This window comes from Amblyomma mixtum, chromosome 5, assembly GCF_055824585.1.
Source record: "Amblyomma mixtum isolate Tamu chromosome 5, ASM5582458v1, whole genome shotgun sequence".
NCBI lineage: Eukaryota > Metazoa > Arthropoda > Arachnida > Ixodida > Ixodidae > Amblyomma > Amblyomma mixtum.
The window spans coordinates 159,011,972-159,032,041 of record NC_143016.1 but is presented as its reverse complement, the minus strand read 5'-3'; the positions used below and the strand labels follow the sequence as shown (position 1 = coordinate 159,032,041).

Genomic DNA, 20,070 nt, shown 5'->3' with positions numbered 1-20,070 from the left:
AACGTTTCAAATGTCTGGTATGTATAGCGCCTCCGGGACTGAACCTGCACCAGAAACCGTAGCACGGACAGGAACCACGATAAAAGTTCACTGCACCTGCTCGGCCTCGCCACCGATCACAGGTCTCATAAACAGCGTGGTCTGTAATGCTGCGACGACGGATCAGTATCCCGCAAGCAGTCTTCCACGTCCCGATAGCGCTGTAGACGAAAGGTGTCCGGCTCCGAATACCCTTACAAAAAGTTTTAGTCAGTCTATAGATGTCTATAGACTTCTGTCTATAGACAAGTCCTAGAGAACAGTCTATAGGTAATACAAACGCCACAGACAGTCTATAGACAGTCTATAGATCTATGGCCATACACTTTTAGTAGACTTTTGTGCATAGACAGTCTATAGACTATGAATAGACAAAAACAATATCTATAGGAAGTCAACAGAGTCAATAAGAAGTCTATAGACTGCCTATAGACCATTTTTATAAGGGTAGAAAGACTCCTCGCTGGGAAGCGGTTTCCCCGTCAAGACACTTGTGTCGAGGGAATTCATCTGGAGAGGGTAAGCTTTACACAAATTCCCGGCATTGGAAACACTCACCTGTGCCCGCGGCGCGCAGTCGTAGCAGCGTCGCGCCGGCGGCCGAGCGCAGCTGCCAGGCGATGCCGGCGTCCGGGGCGCCTCGTCGCAGCGTGGCCCGGACCGAGGCCGGCCGGCCGGCGACCACCACGGCGTAGTCGCGGGGCTCGAGCGCCAGGCCCTCGGCGGGGCTGCCCACGTACACGGGCCGATCGATGAGCCTGGTCACGTTGCCCAGCGGGTTGCTGGCCGTCACCGACACCGAGTAACGTCCTCCTGCGCGGCGGCGGCGGGACATCATCTCTGCGGCGCCGCTAACTCGCTTTGCATCGACCACGGCACCACCACAAAGGGTGTGGGCACTGGTGGAACAGGCATAGACAGAGACTCCGCCGCCCCCCACTTCGCCGGCGCTAAACGGGTGTGTGTGCGTTTGTGTGTAGCCTGTCGACTTCGGCGGGACGCATTCGCGAGGCTGTCTCGAGCCACAGGGACATGGAGAACAAGTGGCGGTTCGGCGCGCCTCGACTCGTGTGAGCTGCGTACATGTCTACGACGCGCCCGACTCTTCATCTCGCGACCGTTGCAGTTTTGTTTTGGTTTTTAATGCGATAGCATTTGGGCTGCATCTCAAAAAAATTTCCGGCTTCTCCGTAACGTCATCGAGATCACGTGGCCCAGACTGACCAATCAGCGAACACCGCAAAATTTGAAATTCCCAGCGACATTCCCCGTCTAGTCAAGAGAGGTCATGTCATTTTGTGACGTCATCACAACCTACCCACCGTAGAAAGTGGTAGCTTGCCCATCGCATTGCGAGCAAACTGCCCACCGTTGCTAAATTCAGTGCAGTCGCCACCTGCCCACAGTGACGCAGAGCGTAAGCCTTACAGGAGCCACCTGCCGGGCCAGTGGCGCATTGCGGCAGTAGGGGCATAAGGTCTCTCCGCGATATGAATACGATTGAGAGGGTCGTGACATCATCAACACCACATGACCACTAATAGGCCAATCATAGGGCACCACCAAAGTTGAAAACGAGGGGGCCCCAAAATGCGGAATTTGAAAAATCGAAAAATTCCTAAAGACCCCCAAAAATTCGCAAGTAGGCCCATTAGCGGATTAAAGTGGATAAGTAGGTCGGATTAGCTTAATCGCATATGATAATCGAATAAAAAGTACTGGAACATTTTAAAAGGTGAACACTTATGCATACCGTATAAGGGCAATGGAACCGGTTCCAAGCAGAGTTTCGAAGGAAAAATCGCAAAGAGATCATTGCACGCTCATAGTAAGCACCATAGCAGACAACCGCCTAAATATTGCAGCATTTTTTTAAGAATGCGGTTAAGGAGGCCCCCAACGTTTTTTTTTTTCAAGCATGGGCACTGGGGTCGCTTCTATTGGTAACACCTGCAGCTGTGTGTGTGCTTTTTCTTCTTTTCTAGGCAATAAATACGTCTTCTGCTGCCTTACAAATGTTAACACTGGCGGAAAGAGCCACAGAATCAATTTTTACTGATCAAAACAATAACTGAATGGAGTTGTCCTGAGTCATTCTTTAAGACTTCACGATTCGCACTCTTTTCAAAAGGAGTAAAAACGGGCTAAAAAAATGGAGGGGACACATCAGCTCCACCTTAAGGGCCTGACGCGATAGCGTTAATAAGTTAATGTCATTATATGTGGCACTGGACATTCTCGACTTTGCATTCACAGACCATTGGGAGTCCTCATGCCACTCCTCGCACAGGTCACTGCCCTCCGATGGAAGGCGCTGCCAGCAGTGGAACTTGTGCGAACCAGGTTACCCTTCCCGAGCGACCTCTCGCGACTAATCATTAATTTAATTGCCACCCGCCACGGTGGTCAGTCTGACTACGATCCGGAGGGAAGAAGATTGTGATGACGCGACAAGGTCACGTGTCCTAGGTGGCCCACCTGCCTCCTACGTTGCATCCCTGGGGATTTTTCGTTGTGTTTGTTGCGAAAGCAACACTACGCTAGTCGCCGAGCCATTTCGCGGAGCTGACGACAGGCCATACGGCGCATGCGCGAGGAACAGTGACGTCACACGGCGCACAGCTGGCGTGCCGCCGCCGTCGCTGCGCGGGTGACTCAGAGGTGCCGCCGCAGCGCTCGCCAGTTGCGCATGCGCAGTAGCAGCGCATAGCTAGCGTGCCGGGGCCGCCGCCACGTGCTCTCCATCGCCTCTCTCTCTCTCCTCGCTGCTTTCGCAATCCTCCAGGTTTAACCGGAGCTAAACCACTGCCAATTTTTTCGCTCACGGTCAACGACTCCGACGACGACGCCGGATTTTGTGCGAGTGGAGCTCCCTTCGCGTTAAAAAGCTCATAGACCCCAGTGTAGGTCCCTAGCGTTCGCTACAAAACGGCAGCTTTACGTAAACCACGACCTGACCTACGTTCGCAGTCGCACAACAAAGCAGTGGATTTACGAGCCCCCGATCTCGCACTGGCACTCTTCAAAATGGTAGTGAGCGAGAACTACGAGCGATTCGTCAGCCCAAGTGCCAGAAACGCTACGAGTAATGTCCACAGAGCCCCCAGAAGAACAACGATAATGCGCTTGTGCGGAGATCGACAATGGCGAGGACAACTAGCAGCTCCGCCACAGCAAGGAGTTATCCTTCCTGTCAAAGCGAGTCGGGCGTGACGTCGGTCAAAGCCGACAGCCCAGATCCCGCCTCGGCGCTTCTGCGCCGATTCTTGACGCCTAAGCCCTAGGGCGTGTCTCTGTACACTCCCGAATCTATTTAATAAACGATGGATGGGCCGTCCAAATAAACAAACTCAGCTCGAAGACACAGTGTCCGAGCCAGCCTTGAAGCCAAACATCCTAGAGTCCACAAAGGTTCGTCCGGAGTTGAATAATGCCGGGAACCCGCAGCTAGAGGAGGGCACGTGCTCGTTCAGTGCAAGCACCGAACGAGGGGAACAAAATGGTCACAGCAGCGACCAGCCCAAACACAAAGGAAGTGCGAAAGTGATGACGAAGGCGCAGGCGGACCCTAACTGGCGGGCATAGAGCGGCAGCACTCAGTGGGAGCGATATAAATCATAACGGCCAATCGAGAGACGGAGACCATTACTCCTCCATCGCCGACTCCGCGGTCCTCACGGGAACAAAGAGCTGCCGCGCTGGGAGGAGCACCACGTGCAAAAGGGAACCGAGGAGGGCGAGGTGGAGGCGGCAAATGTAAGCGCAGCGCCCGTATTATGACGACGATCCGCGTCCGACGAACAATCGCACACTCGGTCGATGCTCTCTCTCTCGGGCCCGTAAATACAAACGACCGCAGACCCGCCCAGGGACAGCCACGAAGAGGTCGTGACGGAGTCTCAAGCACGTACAATCGTAATCCTTCCCGCCTAATAAGAAACGCCTAAAGAAAGCGCACCGACGCGACTGCCGGGGAAAGAGCCATTAAAGAGCACCAGAAACGCTTTGCCGGTGACGTTGCTTCCTGCCCTTGCCACCTCCTTTGCACCGTCTTCTTGGGCTCCGTTCACTCTCACTGGACCCTCGTCGTTGCCCCAACGTCAGATAACGTCCCAGACAGAAGGCAGCTACAAACGACAGAGCGTTTTGCACGCTTTCGTTTATGGGGCAGAAAAGAGAAAGAAAGGTCGCGAGAGGCGCCGCTCGGCCGACCAAGGAGTCCCAAGGGGTCGCCCTCGACGCATATCACCGATGAACGAGGGTAGAGAGCGCGCCCAAGTTCTTTTGGTTCCGTTCGCGGCGTCCGGAAAACCGCGACCTCTCGAAGGCCGCCGGCCAAAGGAGGAGGAGGGGCTCGGTCGCCGCCGCATTACCGCCAAATGGGCACGCGAGAGCCATCCGTTTAGGACGGAAGGGGGCACCCTCGGCGACTCGGGCAATGAGAGCGCGCCGTAACGATGAGCAGCGCGCCGCCGCTGCCGGCCATGCGAGCGGTCCCTCTTGGCGGCGCGCTCCAAGAGCGATGGGCGCCCACCTAGCAGGCGCTGTGTGTAGAAGGACGGTACGCGCGGGAGAGGCAATCACTCCTCGGCCACTCGGGGGACGTCGGCGCTAATGCCGCCGCGTCGTCTCTCTAACAACGGGCCGTACCGCCGAGAACGCCCACGACGCTGCCGGGCACCGAGACGATGCGCAGCTCATACGCGACTCAGGGAAGAGTACTAGGTGCTCGACTGTTACGCCGCGGAGACGTGCCCGACTCGACAAAAAGGGAAAACGTGCAGCTTGCTTCGCCCACTCGCTCTAGTTGGACTCTGGGGTTTGCTTCGCAAGGACGGAGTGCCCGGTCGAGGGTCGACAAGCTTGGCCACAGAAGCGACGAACATCGTTTAGTAAATCATCTCATGTACTGAAAAAAAAAAAGATTCAAAGCAGCAGAAAGCTGATTGAAGTTGGCCTCTGGTTATGAACCACACGGCGACATCATTGAGAATAAGCAGAAGGCATAAACATGGTTGTGAGTGCTAACCGACGCGGACATTAGAGGACAGGGCAAGAGGCGGCTGAGTGGCGCCGCGGGACTTGCTCTGCAGATTGGGAAATCCTGCCTGCGACTTCTCGGATGTGATCTACCTCCCCAGACTTATACAGCGCAAGCTTATACAGCTTATACAGCGCAAGCCGTGTAACTTTGCTTTATCCGTACAACGTTGCATTCTACCGTGGACCCTACAGCGGCAGCCGTAATTAATTAAGCGGGAAATAATTAAGTTTATCCAAATCAATTCAATTTAAACAATGTTAATTGTAAGGGTTCGGTAGCGTTCGCGGGGGTCATCGGAACGCGGCTGGGGGTGCTCAAAGCGAAGCGTCTCCTTTCTTGGAACGCGGCCGCTCGCGAACGCGCCGGCAGGTATACGGGTGTCCCCCCACCCGCGGTACTGATTCGCACACGTGCTGGCACGGATGTCTATTTGTTTGTTTTTATTTTGTGATGGAGAGAGTGCTCTACTTTATGGCAGCTGGAGGGCTGGCCAGGCTCTTGAAGAACCAATCATGTTGAGAGCACAATATGATTGGAAGCTACGAAATGTGGGCCGGGCCTTTAGGGCTTTAAAACCGGGCCCCGGAGCTGGAAGCAGGGTTCTGGGCTAAGGTGAGATGCAACGCATCTTCGGCAACGCCGAGTTAGGGGCCTCCCCTAGTATTAGCCAGATCCGCCTTTTTGTTGTTTGTCTTTGTGCCGTTAATTTGTCTCAAGTGTCTTAACTTGTATCTATTGTACATATTTGTATATAAATCTCCAGTCATTGCCTTTTTCATCCCTGCGGCTCTATTCATCGAGAGACCGTCTCTGACGGGGCACCGCTGGTGCGAAGAGCTTCAGTCTTCGAGTTGAAACCAACCCGTCTCTGGCGGGGCACCGCTGGTGCAATAAGGAAGACGGAAGAACCTGTGGATCTTTACTGGCGCAGTCGACAGGATCCTGCGGCCATCGGAAGACGGCGCAGGAAGAAGACAAGGCAGGGAGAAAGGTGACGACAAGGCGACAGGTCAGCGTTCGTGAACGGACCTGCGGAGACACGGCGGCAAGGACGCAAGGACCACGGCAGAAGTCCAGCGACGCGGGACTGCATACGGTCCAGAAAAGCAGCGCGTCGACAACTTGACGGTCACCGGCGGCGGAGCAGCGGCGTGCGACAGCTCATCGCAGCGTCCGGGGAAAGTGGCGGTGTACTCCGACGCCAAGGAGCTGGCAATGCGGATCGACGCATCGAAACCGTGAGTTTCCTTGGTCGCATTGTTCACGTCCCTGTGTTCGAGCCGGTAGGACAGTTGAGGAGTACAGAAGGCGGTATGGAGAGCTATCCAAGCCTGCCCTCACTCGATGTGAGGTACCAAGTGGAATTAGCAAAGGCGCGCTTAGCGTACTTTCAGGCTGAACTTGCGAAAGTGAATAGAGGAAAGGCGCCGCTGTGCGAGGAGAAACCTCAGGATGTTAAGTGCGTCTTGGATGAATTAGAAGCAAAGCGCCAGCAGCTAGCGCTGGAGCTCGCTGAGCTCAAGGCGTCCAGGAAAGCTAGTGAACCAACCAGGGAGAACTGCTCCGAGTCCCGAGAGGTGAGGCAGCCTGTGCTGGAAGACAAAGGATTATGCTTGTCATGCACAGGTCGGGGAAAAAGCAGTGAGGACGCTGAAAGCAATCAGCCGGTATGCGGGAACGCATCTTTCTTAGGAAACGCCGCGAAAGGTTCAGGAAGTGAAAACAGGATTCCTGAAGGACGCGGAAATACCACAGCTTTTCCGCCACCGCGGGCGGCTAGCAAAGAACAGGAGCAGCCCAATTCTAGTGATCTAGAGCCAATCGTGACCAAGGTGTCCGATAACAAACAGGACAGCGGTGGAATTCCTGTAGGCTCTAAGATTGTGACCTCTGACGCGGAGCTAGTAACAGCCAGTGAAAATCTGGCGTTGCCGCAACCGCACACTGTGTCGGGTATGGAGCATGAAGTGCCCCGTAGCGTTTCTGGTGGCAAGAGCCCTTCATCCGAGGCAAAGAGCGGAGGTGGGCCTGTTGGGCCGACCGGGCACAACGCCGCGCAGTTGAACGCACCCGGTGTGTGCCCGACCAGGTCAGTTGAGGACCCGGAAATGAGTGGCGACTTGCCGCAAGGCAAGCCCGGGTCAAGTGACTGTCAGGGAGCTCATGGAGCCTCGGAGTCAGACTATGCCACGGGGCCAACGGGCGCTGATCAAGCACGGAGCGGCGGTTTCAAAGTTTGCTCGTGCAGTAAAGGTGCAGATGGCCCCGGGCGAGGTGGAGTGGCAGGAGGCAGGTGCGTGGCTTTCACGCTGAAAGTCGACGCGAGGAACAGTATGTTCCGTGCTAGAGGTCGGCATATCAAGTGTAGCGAGACTGACTGTACTGCTATATTTGAACGGGCCAGGGGCTATGCTCTTTACGCACCACGCGTGTCGTACTGGTGCGCCGGAGAGAGGGTGCTCTCAAGTGCGTCGCATGGTCAGAGATTTTCACCTATCGATGACCAGGACGTTTTTGATCCTGGAGGGCACCGTCTTTTCAGTTCACGCCCCGCTGTGGCACCAGCCTGACGAGCATAGTGGCCATTAGGTGTTAATCGTGTCGAATGAGGCACGTGTGGGCTCGAACGCGCACAGGGACGCTCGGTGCGACTAAGGAGGCTCACGTGGCCCGTATCAGTGCTACTGAACGCTCCAGTTGCGAGTGTCGGTGTGTGTGTGTCGAGCAGGACGCGGGTGTGCATGCTGGTGAACTGGGTGCAACGCACCAACTTGGACGCTGTGTTACGGCGCACGGCAGGCATGCCACTGTGTGTATTTAAGTGTGCATTTTGCGTAATGTTGTGTGATGCCCGTGTGCATTTTTTTTGTTTTTGGTTTTGTTCGTGCCAGTGTTTGTGTAGCTGCGGTATGTCACCCACAGGGTGGTTTTGTGACCGGTACCGATCCCTTTGTTAGAATTCTAAAAGTGGCATTTGAGCCCTTTGTAGAATCTTGGGAAGGGCGTGTAAGGGTTCGGTAGCGTTCGCGGGGGTCATCGGAACGCGGCTGGGGGTGCTCAAAGCGAAGCGTCTCCTTTCTTGGAACGCGGCCGCTCGCGAACGCGCCGGCAGGTATACGGGTGTCCCCCCACCCGCGGTACTGATTCGCACACGTGCTGGCACGGATGTCTATTTGTGTGTTTTTATTTTGTGATGGAGAGAGTGCTCTACTTTATGGCAGCTGGAGGGCTGGCCAGGCTCTTGAAGAACCAATCATGTTGAGAGCACAATATGATTGGAAGCTACGAAATGTGGGCCGGGCCTTTAGGGCTTTAAAACCGGGCCCCGGAGCTGGAAGCAGGGTTCTGGGCTAAGGTGAGATGCAACGCATCTTCGGCAACGCCGAGTTAGGAGCCTCCCCTAGTATTAGCCAGATCCGCCTTTTTGTTGTTTGTCTTTGTGCCGTTAATTTGTCTCAAGTGTCTTAACTTGTATCTATTGTACATATTTGTATATAAATCTCCAGTCATTGCCTTTTTCATCCCTGCGGCTCTATTCATCGAGAGACCGTCTCTGACGGGGCACCGCTGGTGCGAAGAGCTTCAGTCTTCGAGTTGAAACCAACCCGTCTCTGGCGGGGCACCGCTGGTGCAATAAGGAAGACGGAAGAACCTGTGGATCTTTACTTTAATTTAATTCAGATTAAATTGAATACAATGCCAGAGTCCTGTCAGGTTTTCGCTCAAAAATTCTTTTGTCCAGAAGTGTTGGGTATGACAGGCCAGAAGGATTCCTAGTCCTCTCACAGCTAAGGCCTGCTCAGTTCAGTCAACCAGGCGAAAGTAAATGCTTCGCAACGTGCGCGCTACCGCGAAAATGTAAAAACACATCGTGCGGTGCAAAACTACTACCCAGCGAACACATAAAGTTGCAGCCGGGTCACGCCCACTTGGCTCCCCGAAGACCGCCACGGTCACCGCCACTGGTAGGCCACACCGTCGGAAAAAGAATGCGGAACGTGATCGGAATCGTTACCCTCCACCGTTAAGCCACTGTCCCCAGTCCGGGACAAAACAAATCGCGAAAGGTCACAGGACCCCTCCCCCCGTCCACTCCACTCATGGCCTCCTCTCCCCGCACTGTGCCTTCCGCTGTAGCCAAGTCAGAGAGAGAGAGAGAGAGAGGGGGGCACCACTCACCTCGCTCGTAGTGATGGGTCACGACGGCCGAAGCAGCGGGCAGTGTCATCGATCCCCCGGACACCGCGGGGGCAGACGGCTCGACGCGCTGACTGCTGCCGTCGCCGAAATGGAAGACAAACACCACGTCCGAGCCCCTGGCAACGTGGCTGCTGAACTGTACGCGGCTGGAGCGATGACACTCGCGCGGCTGCGGCAGCTCACTCTGTTGTCGCCGCCGGTGCGGTGACACGACGGCTTCGCGGTTCGATATCGACGGGCCTCTTCCTCGAGTGGATGACGGCAGGGGACGAGCATCGCCGCTCCCACGCGCCGCTTCTCCTGCTTCACCTCTTTGGTCCACCTGGCGAGATGCGTGGACGTCCGTGGGCAGGTGTGCTGCTCTGATCGCTGCAGCCACAGTATGACCAGCTCCGGCGTCCTCTTGCAGTTTCGCAAGTGACGCAGCCGGCGGCCTCGAATCACGATCATTCATGGTCACGGGTGATGTCGTGATGGGAGGTGCGGACGCAGGTATATGATTCACTGTGCGGTCCTCTTGCTCGGCTTGAATACCCTCATAATGAGCGTTCTCTATACTCCCCAGCCCCATCGGTCCTTCTTCGCCGCCACATCCTTCGAGACAGGGCTCACCGTCTCCTTGATGAGGGGCAGCGGTGGGCTTTACGGGCGGCTTCACAGCGTTGGCGTTGGAATCTCCTTCTTCGACGTCACTGTAATTTTCGCAGGGTTCTAGCAATATCACGTGGCTGCCGTTGATGACGTCGGCATGCAGGCCGTCTATGGCTTCCACCACTCGCAACGCTTGCTCCAAATAGGCGACGAGGGAACCTCCGCTGTGCGACGCCAGGCCGTTGCTGACGAAGACGCTGACGTTGTACGTTCCTGGAGCGCTGAACTGGTGTCTCGCAATGCTGGTTCTGCCTCGGCTGCGGGAGAAAGAACTTCGAAAATTACTGTCTTTCAAATGAAGCGCATTATCAGCCCACACTGACGGGCGGAGCGGCAAGAACAAGTTACGAAATCGCTCCTGCGGCATGATTTTGAGCCCCGTGATATGGCGTATATAGTTCTTAACCTTGCACTCGGCACAACTCTCTGCATCGCTGTACTATATACTTCGGCGGTTACAGCCGCTGGCAAACGTAAGAACAAACAATAGTGGGCATTTCTGTTCACAGGGGTCGTTCATATAACGTGCGGCTGAAGTCCAGTCACTCTCATCGACGGCATTTACGGTAAGGTAGGGATGTGCATAATTTTGGTAGGACGCCTTCACCAACCCTTGAGGTTCAGCATCATCGAACGCAAACCTCCACCGATGTATCACTTGCCCGTTCTACCACTCACCCTGTTCCTTAATGTAGCAAATAAAATATGAAGCAAGCCGGTATAAATTGGGAACGACACGAAGAACATTTTTTCACTCGAACTCTCCCTCCCTCTTTTGAATTATCCTTTTATTACGGGCAATTTATTGAAACATCAGGTATGTACTTCACAATTACTCGTTGTCCGAAAAAACGAGACTCACTTATGTTCCTAACAACTGCTAGCATTCGCACTAGCAGCCCGGTATAGCTCGACAATGATCGCCATGACCAATATCAGACGGATTGCGTCCTCTGCAGAATAAAAGCCCCTCCTGATGCTGTCAAGTTATGCGTTAGCCGCAGCCCAAGCAAATCTACCTTTCGGCCGCTCCAGGCTGCCGGTTTCTTCTTTTCGAAACCATCTGTCATCCCAAAGCAACATTCCTTATGTCTGCGGTGCATTGCGCATCCCGCCGAGAGGTAGTTTTTTATCTTCAGTGCTGCTATAATATCATCGACTCGCGTTTGTTCCCAAACCCACGGTTATATTTTTGTTTCCCGAGGTAAAGGTTCCACAGAATGGTGTGCTGAGCTCAGCAGTGCAGGCTTTTATCGTGAGCACGTGCAGCGGCAATGGCGACGCCAGGCGGACAGCCACTGCGCATGCTCACGTCCGGTAAAATAGTATGCGCTAGTACGTCTCTGCTATGCTAAAAGAGTAATAAAAGACGTTTTTACCATACCGGAGACGCACTATTGGAGTCGCACACCGGTTTACCGGACCCCTCCTGCGCATGCGCAGTGGCATTGTTGGGTTCAGGGGGAGCCACTGCGCGTGCAGGGGGAGGGTCCGGTAAATCGGTACTCGTATCCGCTAGTGCGTCTCCGGTATGATAAAGACGCCTAATGTAGGCTTTTAGCATAGCGGGGAAGTACCAGCGTAGACGCACACCGGTTTACCGGACCCTCCCCGTGCACGCGCAGTGGCTCCCCCTGACCCCAACAATGCCACTGCGCATGCGCAGGAGGGGTCCGGTAAACCGGTGTGCGACGATGAAGTGACACCATCTATTGTACGAGTTTGAAATCTTTTATATCGTAATACTGCCGCCATTCTTCAATAAATCTGCGGTTATCTGACCCTGAGATGTTGCTTTTCTCTTTGAACTGACTCTAAGAATCTCATTTTCTTTTATTCTGTTACCACTCGCATTGGCAGTTCTTCCAGGCATCTAATTATACCATCCATGACATGACTATTTCGGGTAGTAAGCAAATTCAAATATGAGTAAAACTTCTCTGCCGCTTTAACAGTCTAGCCAAGATAACTGTTGATATCGCCCTACTTGTCATTTAATACGCCTTTTCGTTTGGTTCCTGCACATTAAATGTCTTTTTGACGCATGGTTCTTCCCTGCTTTAACGCTTGCCCAGTCCTGTCTATTTACACAGGATGAATTGGGGATGCCCCGTAAGTGCTAATATCCTGGCGAGGAAACGGCAGAAACTAGGTACGCACAGAGGCCTACGACCTTATTCTATGTCACGGCGCAGTCTTAGGTCACGGTTTACCGCTCAGGCAGCTGTGGCTACCTTTTAATCAATGAAACCCAAGCATCATATGTGCACAGCAGAGATACCAGCGAGAATGAAACGGTATATGCGGCGCAAATCTTTTGAACTCGCCGAGGAAACAAGGGGACTTACGTTTCCACAAAACCAGGCTCCACCTCGGAGCCGTTTTCCGTCAGCCGCCAGAGAAAAGTGAGCCCCGAGCCAGAGACAAGCTTGGCTTCAAGCTCCACGGCTTGCCCGAGTGGCACCACGGGAGAGGACGCGGGCTTGCGCACCGTCACGCTCAGACACGAGACCGGCTCTTCCACGACGGCCACAGCGAAACGGGTCACAGCGCCGGCACGGTTGGAGCAGCTGCAGCAGGGGACGGACATTTCACCTAACGGAAGCTCAAAATGATGTGTCCTCCCTAAAGTTCGCGGTAATGAAGAGTAGCCCACCTGACTCAATAAAGTGGCAAGCTCTGCCGAATCTAACAATTCAAAACGTAACTGTGGTTTCAGGACAGCGAGACCAGACCAATCCGAGCCATCGAATTCAAAACTAGGCACTCTAAACACGAGAAAGCCTATATAGGAGTCAAAAGGAGGTAAGTTGTCCTCTAGCGCACTCCTTTTTTAGGGGCAGGGTATCCTGCCCAAGTCCTGGAGTAGATTTCGATCACTAAGCATAAGGAACACTTACTCTGGGCAACGGAAGCATATTACCACTGCTGTTGGAGAACTTTATTGATCTAAAAGATAAATGGGGTGGTATCAATGGCCCCCTAAAGCAAAGCTTAGTAACTTGATGCAGTTAACAATGGGAGGACACTTTTGAACGCGGCACCGGTGGTCTTGAAGTTAGCATCAGAGGATATTGAAACCTCGGTAAAAATGTTCGTATCTGCTAGAACTTAGCATATTTCGAAGAGGGAATGTATATCTGTTGCCAACCGGAAGTATTGCATATCTTTAGTGACAGCAATCTATCCCAGGGCTTAGGCGGGAGTGCGGTAGAGGACAGCTTACTCCTACATAGGCTAACTCTTGTTTACAGCGTGCACTGTAAGAAGCAAAAGCGGTGCACGCAAGTACCACGGGAGCTTCAGTTAGACTGCACTGGCACGCCGCTTTCCGGCAGCGCCTGCAGGGGAGACGGGTAAGGAGGTGACTGCTTTTATATGTAAGCAGGCTAGCTCTTTCTTGGTCCGTGCCACTCTTGCTTGTACAACACGTCGAAAGGTGCTGCAAGTACAGCGAGCCACGCAGCAGCATGTGACATGCAGTACCTATGCACTCGGACCGCGAAAACGCCACTCTTACCGGAACGACGCTCGACAGCAATCGCAGGATTCCTCCTGGTAGAGAGACTTCTCCGGTGAAGCGGTGGTCCCGGGTTCGAACCCCGGACCAGAACGAATGTTTCTTTAACTACGAAGTTTCTGTAGAAGCTGTATAGTTTTCGCTTGTAGCCGTATCACTGTGCTTGGGTGGATGCCAATAGATAATTACCCGTAATCTTAAGTGCGAAACAGGCGAGTGCGAGGGAAAGGATCCGTGTCTACAATAGTCGCGGATGCCTTGGCTCCCTGTTTTAGACTGTAAGTAGCACACAGACGTAAGATTTAAAGAAATGTTTATGGTTTATGGGGGTTTTGACGTCCCAAAGCAACTCAGGCTATGAAGGATGCCGTAGTGAAGGGCTCCGGAAATTTCGACCACCTGGGGTTCTTTAACATGCACTGGCATCGCACAGCACGCGGGCTTTTAGGAATACTTACATGCTTATGGATCCCGATCTGTACAGGGACTGACCGAAAGGATAGCAAACACGCGTTAAGAAGTGTGTGAACAGGGCTACAGAAGTAGGTTCTAAAGGTGCATGCTTCAGTTGCATAAAGCGTATAAGTGTGAAAGGGGGCATAAAATTACGTTAGGTAAGCAAGCAAAAACACGCAGCCAGAGGTATTTTTTTATTAGTGGTGTGCGAAAAAGAAGCTCTCTTCCACATGGGGCAAAATAAATGAACAAATGAGAAAATAACCTTGGCTTCGAGTCTAAGATAACAGACCAGAACCGGTTGCCAATCAAATGCGACGGAAGCCCAATCGCAAGGTTCCTCGCGATAAATTTGAAGCGTATAATATTTCAGAGTTATGGTAATTTAATAGTGCAGATAATCCGCCTTTTTTTTTTTTTTTCAGGGCCGCTCCGCGCATGCGCGCGTCTCCCCCTCCTGCTCCGCTGGTCGAAAACAAAGTGCCAACTCCTACTGCGTACACGCCGTTCACGTTAGCGACAGGCGCATGTGACAGACGGCGGCAACTATCAAGTACACACTCGCCATTTCGCTGGCACAGCTGGTGGAACCTCGTTTGCTACGCGCATTTGTTTCCAACCAGTAGCAGACGAATTTTCGCCACTCCCTAGAGGGCGCCACATCTCGTGAAAAAGGCGGATTTTAGCCGTGCAGGAGATGCAGCCAGTGAAAGTAGCGCCGCTCAGCGGCGATGAAGTCACGCGTTGTGCTAGATATGACTAGTATTAAAGCGTCGCAGGAGGTGGTAACTCGCACACTCACTTGAGCGTCACGTGGTAGGAGCCGGTCTGGGAGTAAAGGCGGCTGAAGCGGAATGTTCGCGACTGGTGGCGTGTGACCCAGCGCCTCTGGACGCCGTCGTGGAAGGTGATTCGCACGGACAGGGGAGCGCTGCCGGAGACAGAGACTCTGAACACGCTGCTCTCTCCGAAGGCCACTGCCGACGCCTTGAATTCCCGAACCTGCGCGGGCGGAAGAAGATTGAATTACGCCATTCGCATCAATGTATTTTTGGATACCAGTGCAGGCAATGAGCTACGCTGCACTGAGCACAGCGAAGGGCTTCGGTTTGACTGCGACCACCTAGGCTTCTATAACGTCAAAAAAAAAAAAAAAAAAACCTGCGTACATGGGTGCTTCTCATACTACGCGCGTACTCCATCGAAATGCGGTCGCCGCGGTCGGGTGGGTTGGGGGAAGATCGAGGCACAGTCATTTTAATTGAGAAGGGATCAGTCCAAATGCGCGAAGTGAGTTTGAACCACTTAAAGTCAGTATCAATCAGGGTGTCGAACCGGAACCGAACCTGAACCCGAAACCGGAACCGAACCCGAATTTTTGCCCGGAACAAGGAACCGAACCGAACCCGAATTTTTTTCGCCATCTTGGAACTGAACCCGAACCGGAACGATTGAAAGGAACCGTTCCGAACCGGTTCGGGACTCGGTTCAGCCGCACATTTTGTGCAACACGGCATACTTTTTTCTTCTTTTTTTCAGACCAAATGGCATATGCCAGCGCGTAGATTTACCCAGCGAAAGCTGTCGGCGCTATGGAGTGAGAAAAGGGCATCCAGTCGAAATGGCATCCAGTTCAACAAAAAACTGGAAGAAGTCTCGTGTCTAGGAAAGAAGCTAATTGGCGTTTCCACAATATGCTTTTGGCAATTATAAAGTATTTTACGCCAGATTGAGTTGAAATGTTAGATTTTATAGTATCCCCCTTTCACATGCTTACGTACAGCTTTACTCGAATGGTTAGCACAGCTTTAACTCGTAAAGCACTGAGTGAGAATGGTTTCCTTTTCTTTGTGTCGAGCATAAATATGTGAAGCATAGGCGCAATGGCCCAATCACGTTGTGCAACATTTACTTTCTGAGGCATTCCTTGTCTCAGGTAGCAGATAATGAATAAGACCCCTCACGATGGCTCAGTGGCTGTGGTGCTCGGCTGCTAATGTCAAGGCCGCGAGTTCGATACCGGCGGCGAGGTCGCATTTTTAATAGCGACGAAATGCAAAAATGCGTGTGTGCTGTGCGATGTGAGTGCACTTTGAGGAATCCCAGCTGGTCTACGCTAATCTGGAGTCCACCACTACAGCGTTCCTGATAGACTCGGCGCCGCTGTGACTCGTTAGAACACACATAATACTATTATTACAAAACAAACAAGTATACATATGCGCTTTCTTTTTAAAGAATCCGAACATTCTTTGTTGGACGCGACGGAAATAATCAGTGAAAGGCGGGCATGTAGCAGCGGTACGATACTTAGAAAAAAAAGTGATTACACAAAGAGGCAATGCGGAAATACATGCGCTCGCTGAGATGTGATAAACGCCTAGAAAGGTGCTACTGAAATGAAATGTAACTGTGGTGAAGTGATTTTCTGTTATGTCGATGCATTGAAATTGTTCTGCTTATATAAAAAAATACGCCAATCGCTAGCGGGCAGCATCGTCACGCTGTTCTCTGACTGCTGAATCTTGGATTCTCTGACGTGCGGCTTATATCTGCCTGTCTGCAGCACATGAGGGAAGCCAACAGTAACCGAAACCAAGGAGCATAGGGGATGTACTTTTTTTAAAATAATTGGTGGTGTTCATCAATAAGAGCTTAAAGAGTAATTATTTTTAACGATAATTGATTGAACTGAAAAAAAAAAACATGTCGCCAATAGGATCTGAAACCTTCACCTCCGAATTTTGCGTCCGGTGCTCTGCCAACTGAACTACGGCGACGATTTTTTTATTTATTGCATGGAAATAGTGCCGAAAAGGAAAATCGGAGTAAGCCCATGCCACAAAACACCAGGCTGTGTAAAAAGAGCCCACCATACCCCTGCACGTCCCCACCTCCCTAAACATCAGAAGTCTAAGAGGCACACCCATGCATATAAATAGGGGCGCCAGCAAAGCGGCCCTTCCAGGGCAACATATACTCCCCTCACCGAAGCGCACTGCTCACGGAACAAAGATTTCGATGACCGCGGTGATTCGGCGGCAATACATCATACGGCTCTTGAGACTAAACAGTCAATCACACGGCGCAACACAGTTTTTCTCCACTGGGGTACTAATCCGTGTGATTTCAATGCCCTTCTCAAGTGTACGTTCGCCGTAATTATGTCCCAGAAGAACGTAGCATCTTTGCACAGAATAAAACAATGGTCAATGGTCTTTGTCCAATTGCGCAGGCGGCAATTTACTGTCCATGACAAAAACATCTCCTCAGCATGAAGTAATGCCTTGACAGGCAGCGTCGGTGTGTGAAGTTTAGAGAAGGACGTTTTTGCAGCAGAAGAAATAAATGTACATGAGCCGTCTGCCTTCTGTAAAAGCGCACAGTGAGGACATTTAAGGTGTCTGCCTACTTCCGCGCTGCGGCGGCGACTGTCTTATATTTCTGGCTTTCGGGGGTACTTATGAGTAGTGCAGTCGAACCATCAGTGTTCACCAGCGCCACCCTCGTCAATAGCAGCGAACGCAATGCGTCTTCTTTAACCGAGAGTGCCACGTAAAAAAACATGGTCGAACGGTGAGGGCGGAAGCTGTGCGAGAACCCTCGCTTTGGCTTGTTTCTGTCTGAAGAGAGAGGCTTAAAGTTTGTTCACATGCAAGCGAATGGACAACTAAGCGACGCGTCCCAGCGAAAATTTCCAACTTATCGGAATCTCGTCGCTCACCACCGCGACGACTCAAAGACAAGTTTTTGCACCACAGGGGCAGGATTCGCTAGCGTTTTAGTATTTTTTTGTGGAACGCTTTGCGGCGGCACACGTGCAGCATTCACAACATTCCACCTCAGGTAGATCGGCTGCAGGTAGATGGGCATTTTAGACCGCAGCTATTATGCGCCCGTTCCCGCGTTCCGCGTCGTAGTCGGCGTAACCGGTTGTCCAAGTAGCAGATCAATTAAACGCCACCTGGAAGGTGACCGCCACGGGAAGACCCCAAGAGTGGCTAGCAGCATAATACGCCACATGCCGGGTGGCGTGTGATGAGTTGCGCTTAAACTTCGCATTACCGACAATTGCAACCGTCAGTCAATCTTTTGCCAGTGAGTGCCCGGATGTGCGCCCACCGGATGTGCACGCTTTTGCATACACATGCTTAAAGGGCAGCTGCATCACGTTTTTGAGAATTTTGCGATATTCAAGGATTAGAATCTATGTAGGCTGTAGGTAAAGCATGCCAAGTGGTTTTGCACTAGCATTTAAAATAGTGACGTAATCGACGATTTAAAATTGCGCTTCTCCTCAGTGCACCTGAGGAGTGCAGGAAAACTCAGCGTGACGTCAAAGAAGGTATTATTTCAAATTACCGCGGTCGTCAGCCACACCCTGCCCTGACGCGTTAGACGCTGCCAAACAACTCTCGGCAGGGTTCGCCTTCGGTGGCGTTGGTTTTTTTCCTTGAAAGCAGCCGTTTGTGCGTTGGAAATGTACCGATACCTTCGATGACGTCATCATGCGCCCCCCACTTGGCGTTGTGCGCTGCGGAGAAGCTTGAAGGGCGCCCGGATTTTAATCGGCAATTACTTCACTATTTCAAGCGCTAGCCCAAAAATACTTCGCATGCTTTACCTCCAAGTTACACACATTCGACCCTCTTAAGCTCATTGATTTCTAAAACCTATGCAGTTTCCCTTTAAGCGCACGCATGCATGGACACACACACACACGCACACGCACATACACACCACGGAAATTTTTGAATTTTTGAGAAAGGAGACTAAACTGCTAACGCAGTAAAGAAACCAACTGCATACAATACTCTAACGCTGAGTGGGAATCGATCCAGTGGCGGCGGCCGCAACAGAGAAGCTTTGTTTGCTGATGCCTTAGGCTACTCGGCCATCTTCGAAGACTCTTTTTATTGTTGCCGCATGGAATATCGGAACCTCCCTGACCTCGTCTTGCGTTACTTGGCTGGGTCGAATTCCGCGATCTCGGCATACGGCCTCATGCCACTATCACTCCCTTGCTCTGCCCGCACATAAGAATTCCTGAATGCGCACACGTCAAAGGGAGTTTGTGCGTGTTTATCAAGCATACAGCTTATTCACACGATAAGCAGTCTTATTAAAAGGAAAAGTTCACACGGAATTCCGGTGTGCTTCATTACTGGCACAAATCTTATAGTATTAGGCATGACCTCAATGTCCTTTTTAAGAGACTGCTGAAGTGAGCTTTGTCTCAAACGAACATAGCGTCACAAATAATTTCGTTGTTCAATAGTTCCTCCTTGCTTGCAGATGTAGCAATTCTCTGATCATGGCACAAACGTCCCCTTGGCTCGATGGCATGTCCTAACACGTATGGTCGACGTTTGAAGTCTAAGAGAGGTTTTTGGGACCTATTGAATGTAGATCCTCTGAACTCGCCTTAATATAAGGCCGCCAAGAAAGGCTAGGTTAGGGTGCACGTAGAGGAAGTAATGACCGATCAGGAGCTTTGTCAGCTGCATTCTGGAGAAGCCGTGCAGGTATTGTAAGGAAAAGCGAATATTTAAGAAATCTAGTGAGTCAGCACACAATTCCCTCACGACTATGTACATAAAAGACAGATGAGCATTTAGTCACCTAATAAGCACAGCTGCCAGGAAGCGGTGGTTTTCGGTTTCGCAAAATGAAAATCATACAGTAAAATCATAAAACAGGTTAGTGGATAAAAACTCCACGAAACACTCACCATACTGTATTAAGGTAGCATGAAATTCTGTCCACCCATGGGCTCCCTTTGTAAACGCCCCAGAAAAGTAACAAAAACTCTATTTAACGAATTTACTGTCCTCCTCTCGCAATGCACCAATTGCAGCATTGTCACAACGCAACGTTGCATTGAAGACGTCGCAAGTTTGTGTCCGTACAGACACGAAGTGCCCTCAACCAATGCAAGCCTGCTTTTTTATCATGTTCTTTTCATCAGAGCAAGAGGCGGCGACGACATCAGCATAGGCCAAAATCTTGATTTTACACTGTACTAACGACAAGCCACGATTAGCTGTGTTTTTGAAGAAACTGAGCTATAGGTGGTCAAGATATATAATGCGAGTTACAAAGGCGATGTAGATCAGGTGATGAAAATAAAATATTTTTGGTAAACTCTCTAGATGTGTGC

General features: G+C 51.8%; 1 protein-coding gene across 1 annotated transcript in view; it reads right to left on the bottom strand.

The window, feature by feature from the left end:
- Positions 1 to 20,070, bottom strand: part of LOC149344282 (uncharacterized) — a 527,027-nt gene that overhangs the window by 132,688 nt on the left and 374,269 nt on the right. The window contains exons 7-10 of the mRNA XM_089547199.1: positions 14,713 to 14,912; positions 12,283 to 12,504; positions 9,263 to 10,191; positions 598 to 852 (exon numbers count right to left, since the gene is read on the bottom strand). Coding sequence (XP_089403325.1) covers positions 598 to 852; positions 9,263 to 10,191; positions 12,283 to 12,504; positions 14,713 to 14,912 — 1,606 coding nt within the window. The remainder of the gene's footprint in view (positions 1 to 597; positions 853 to 9,262; positions 10,192 to 12,282; positions 12,505 to 14,712; positions 14,913 to 20,070) is intronic.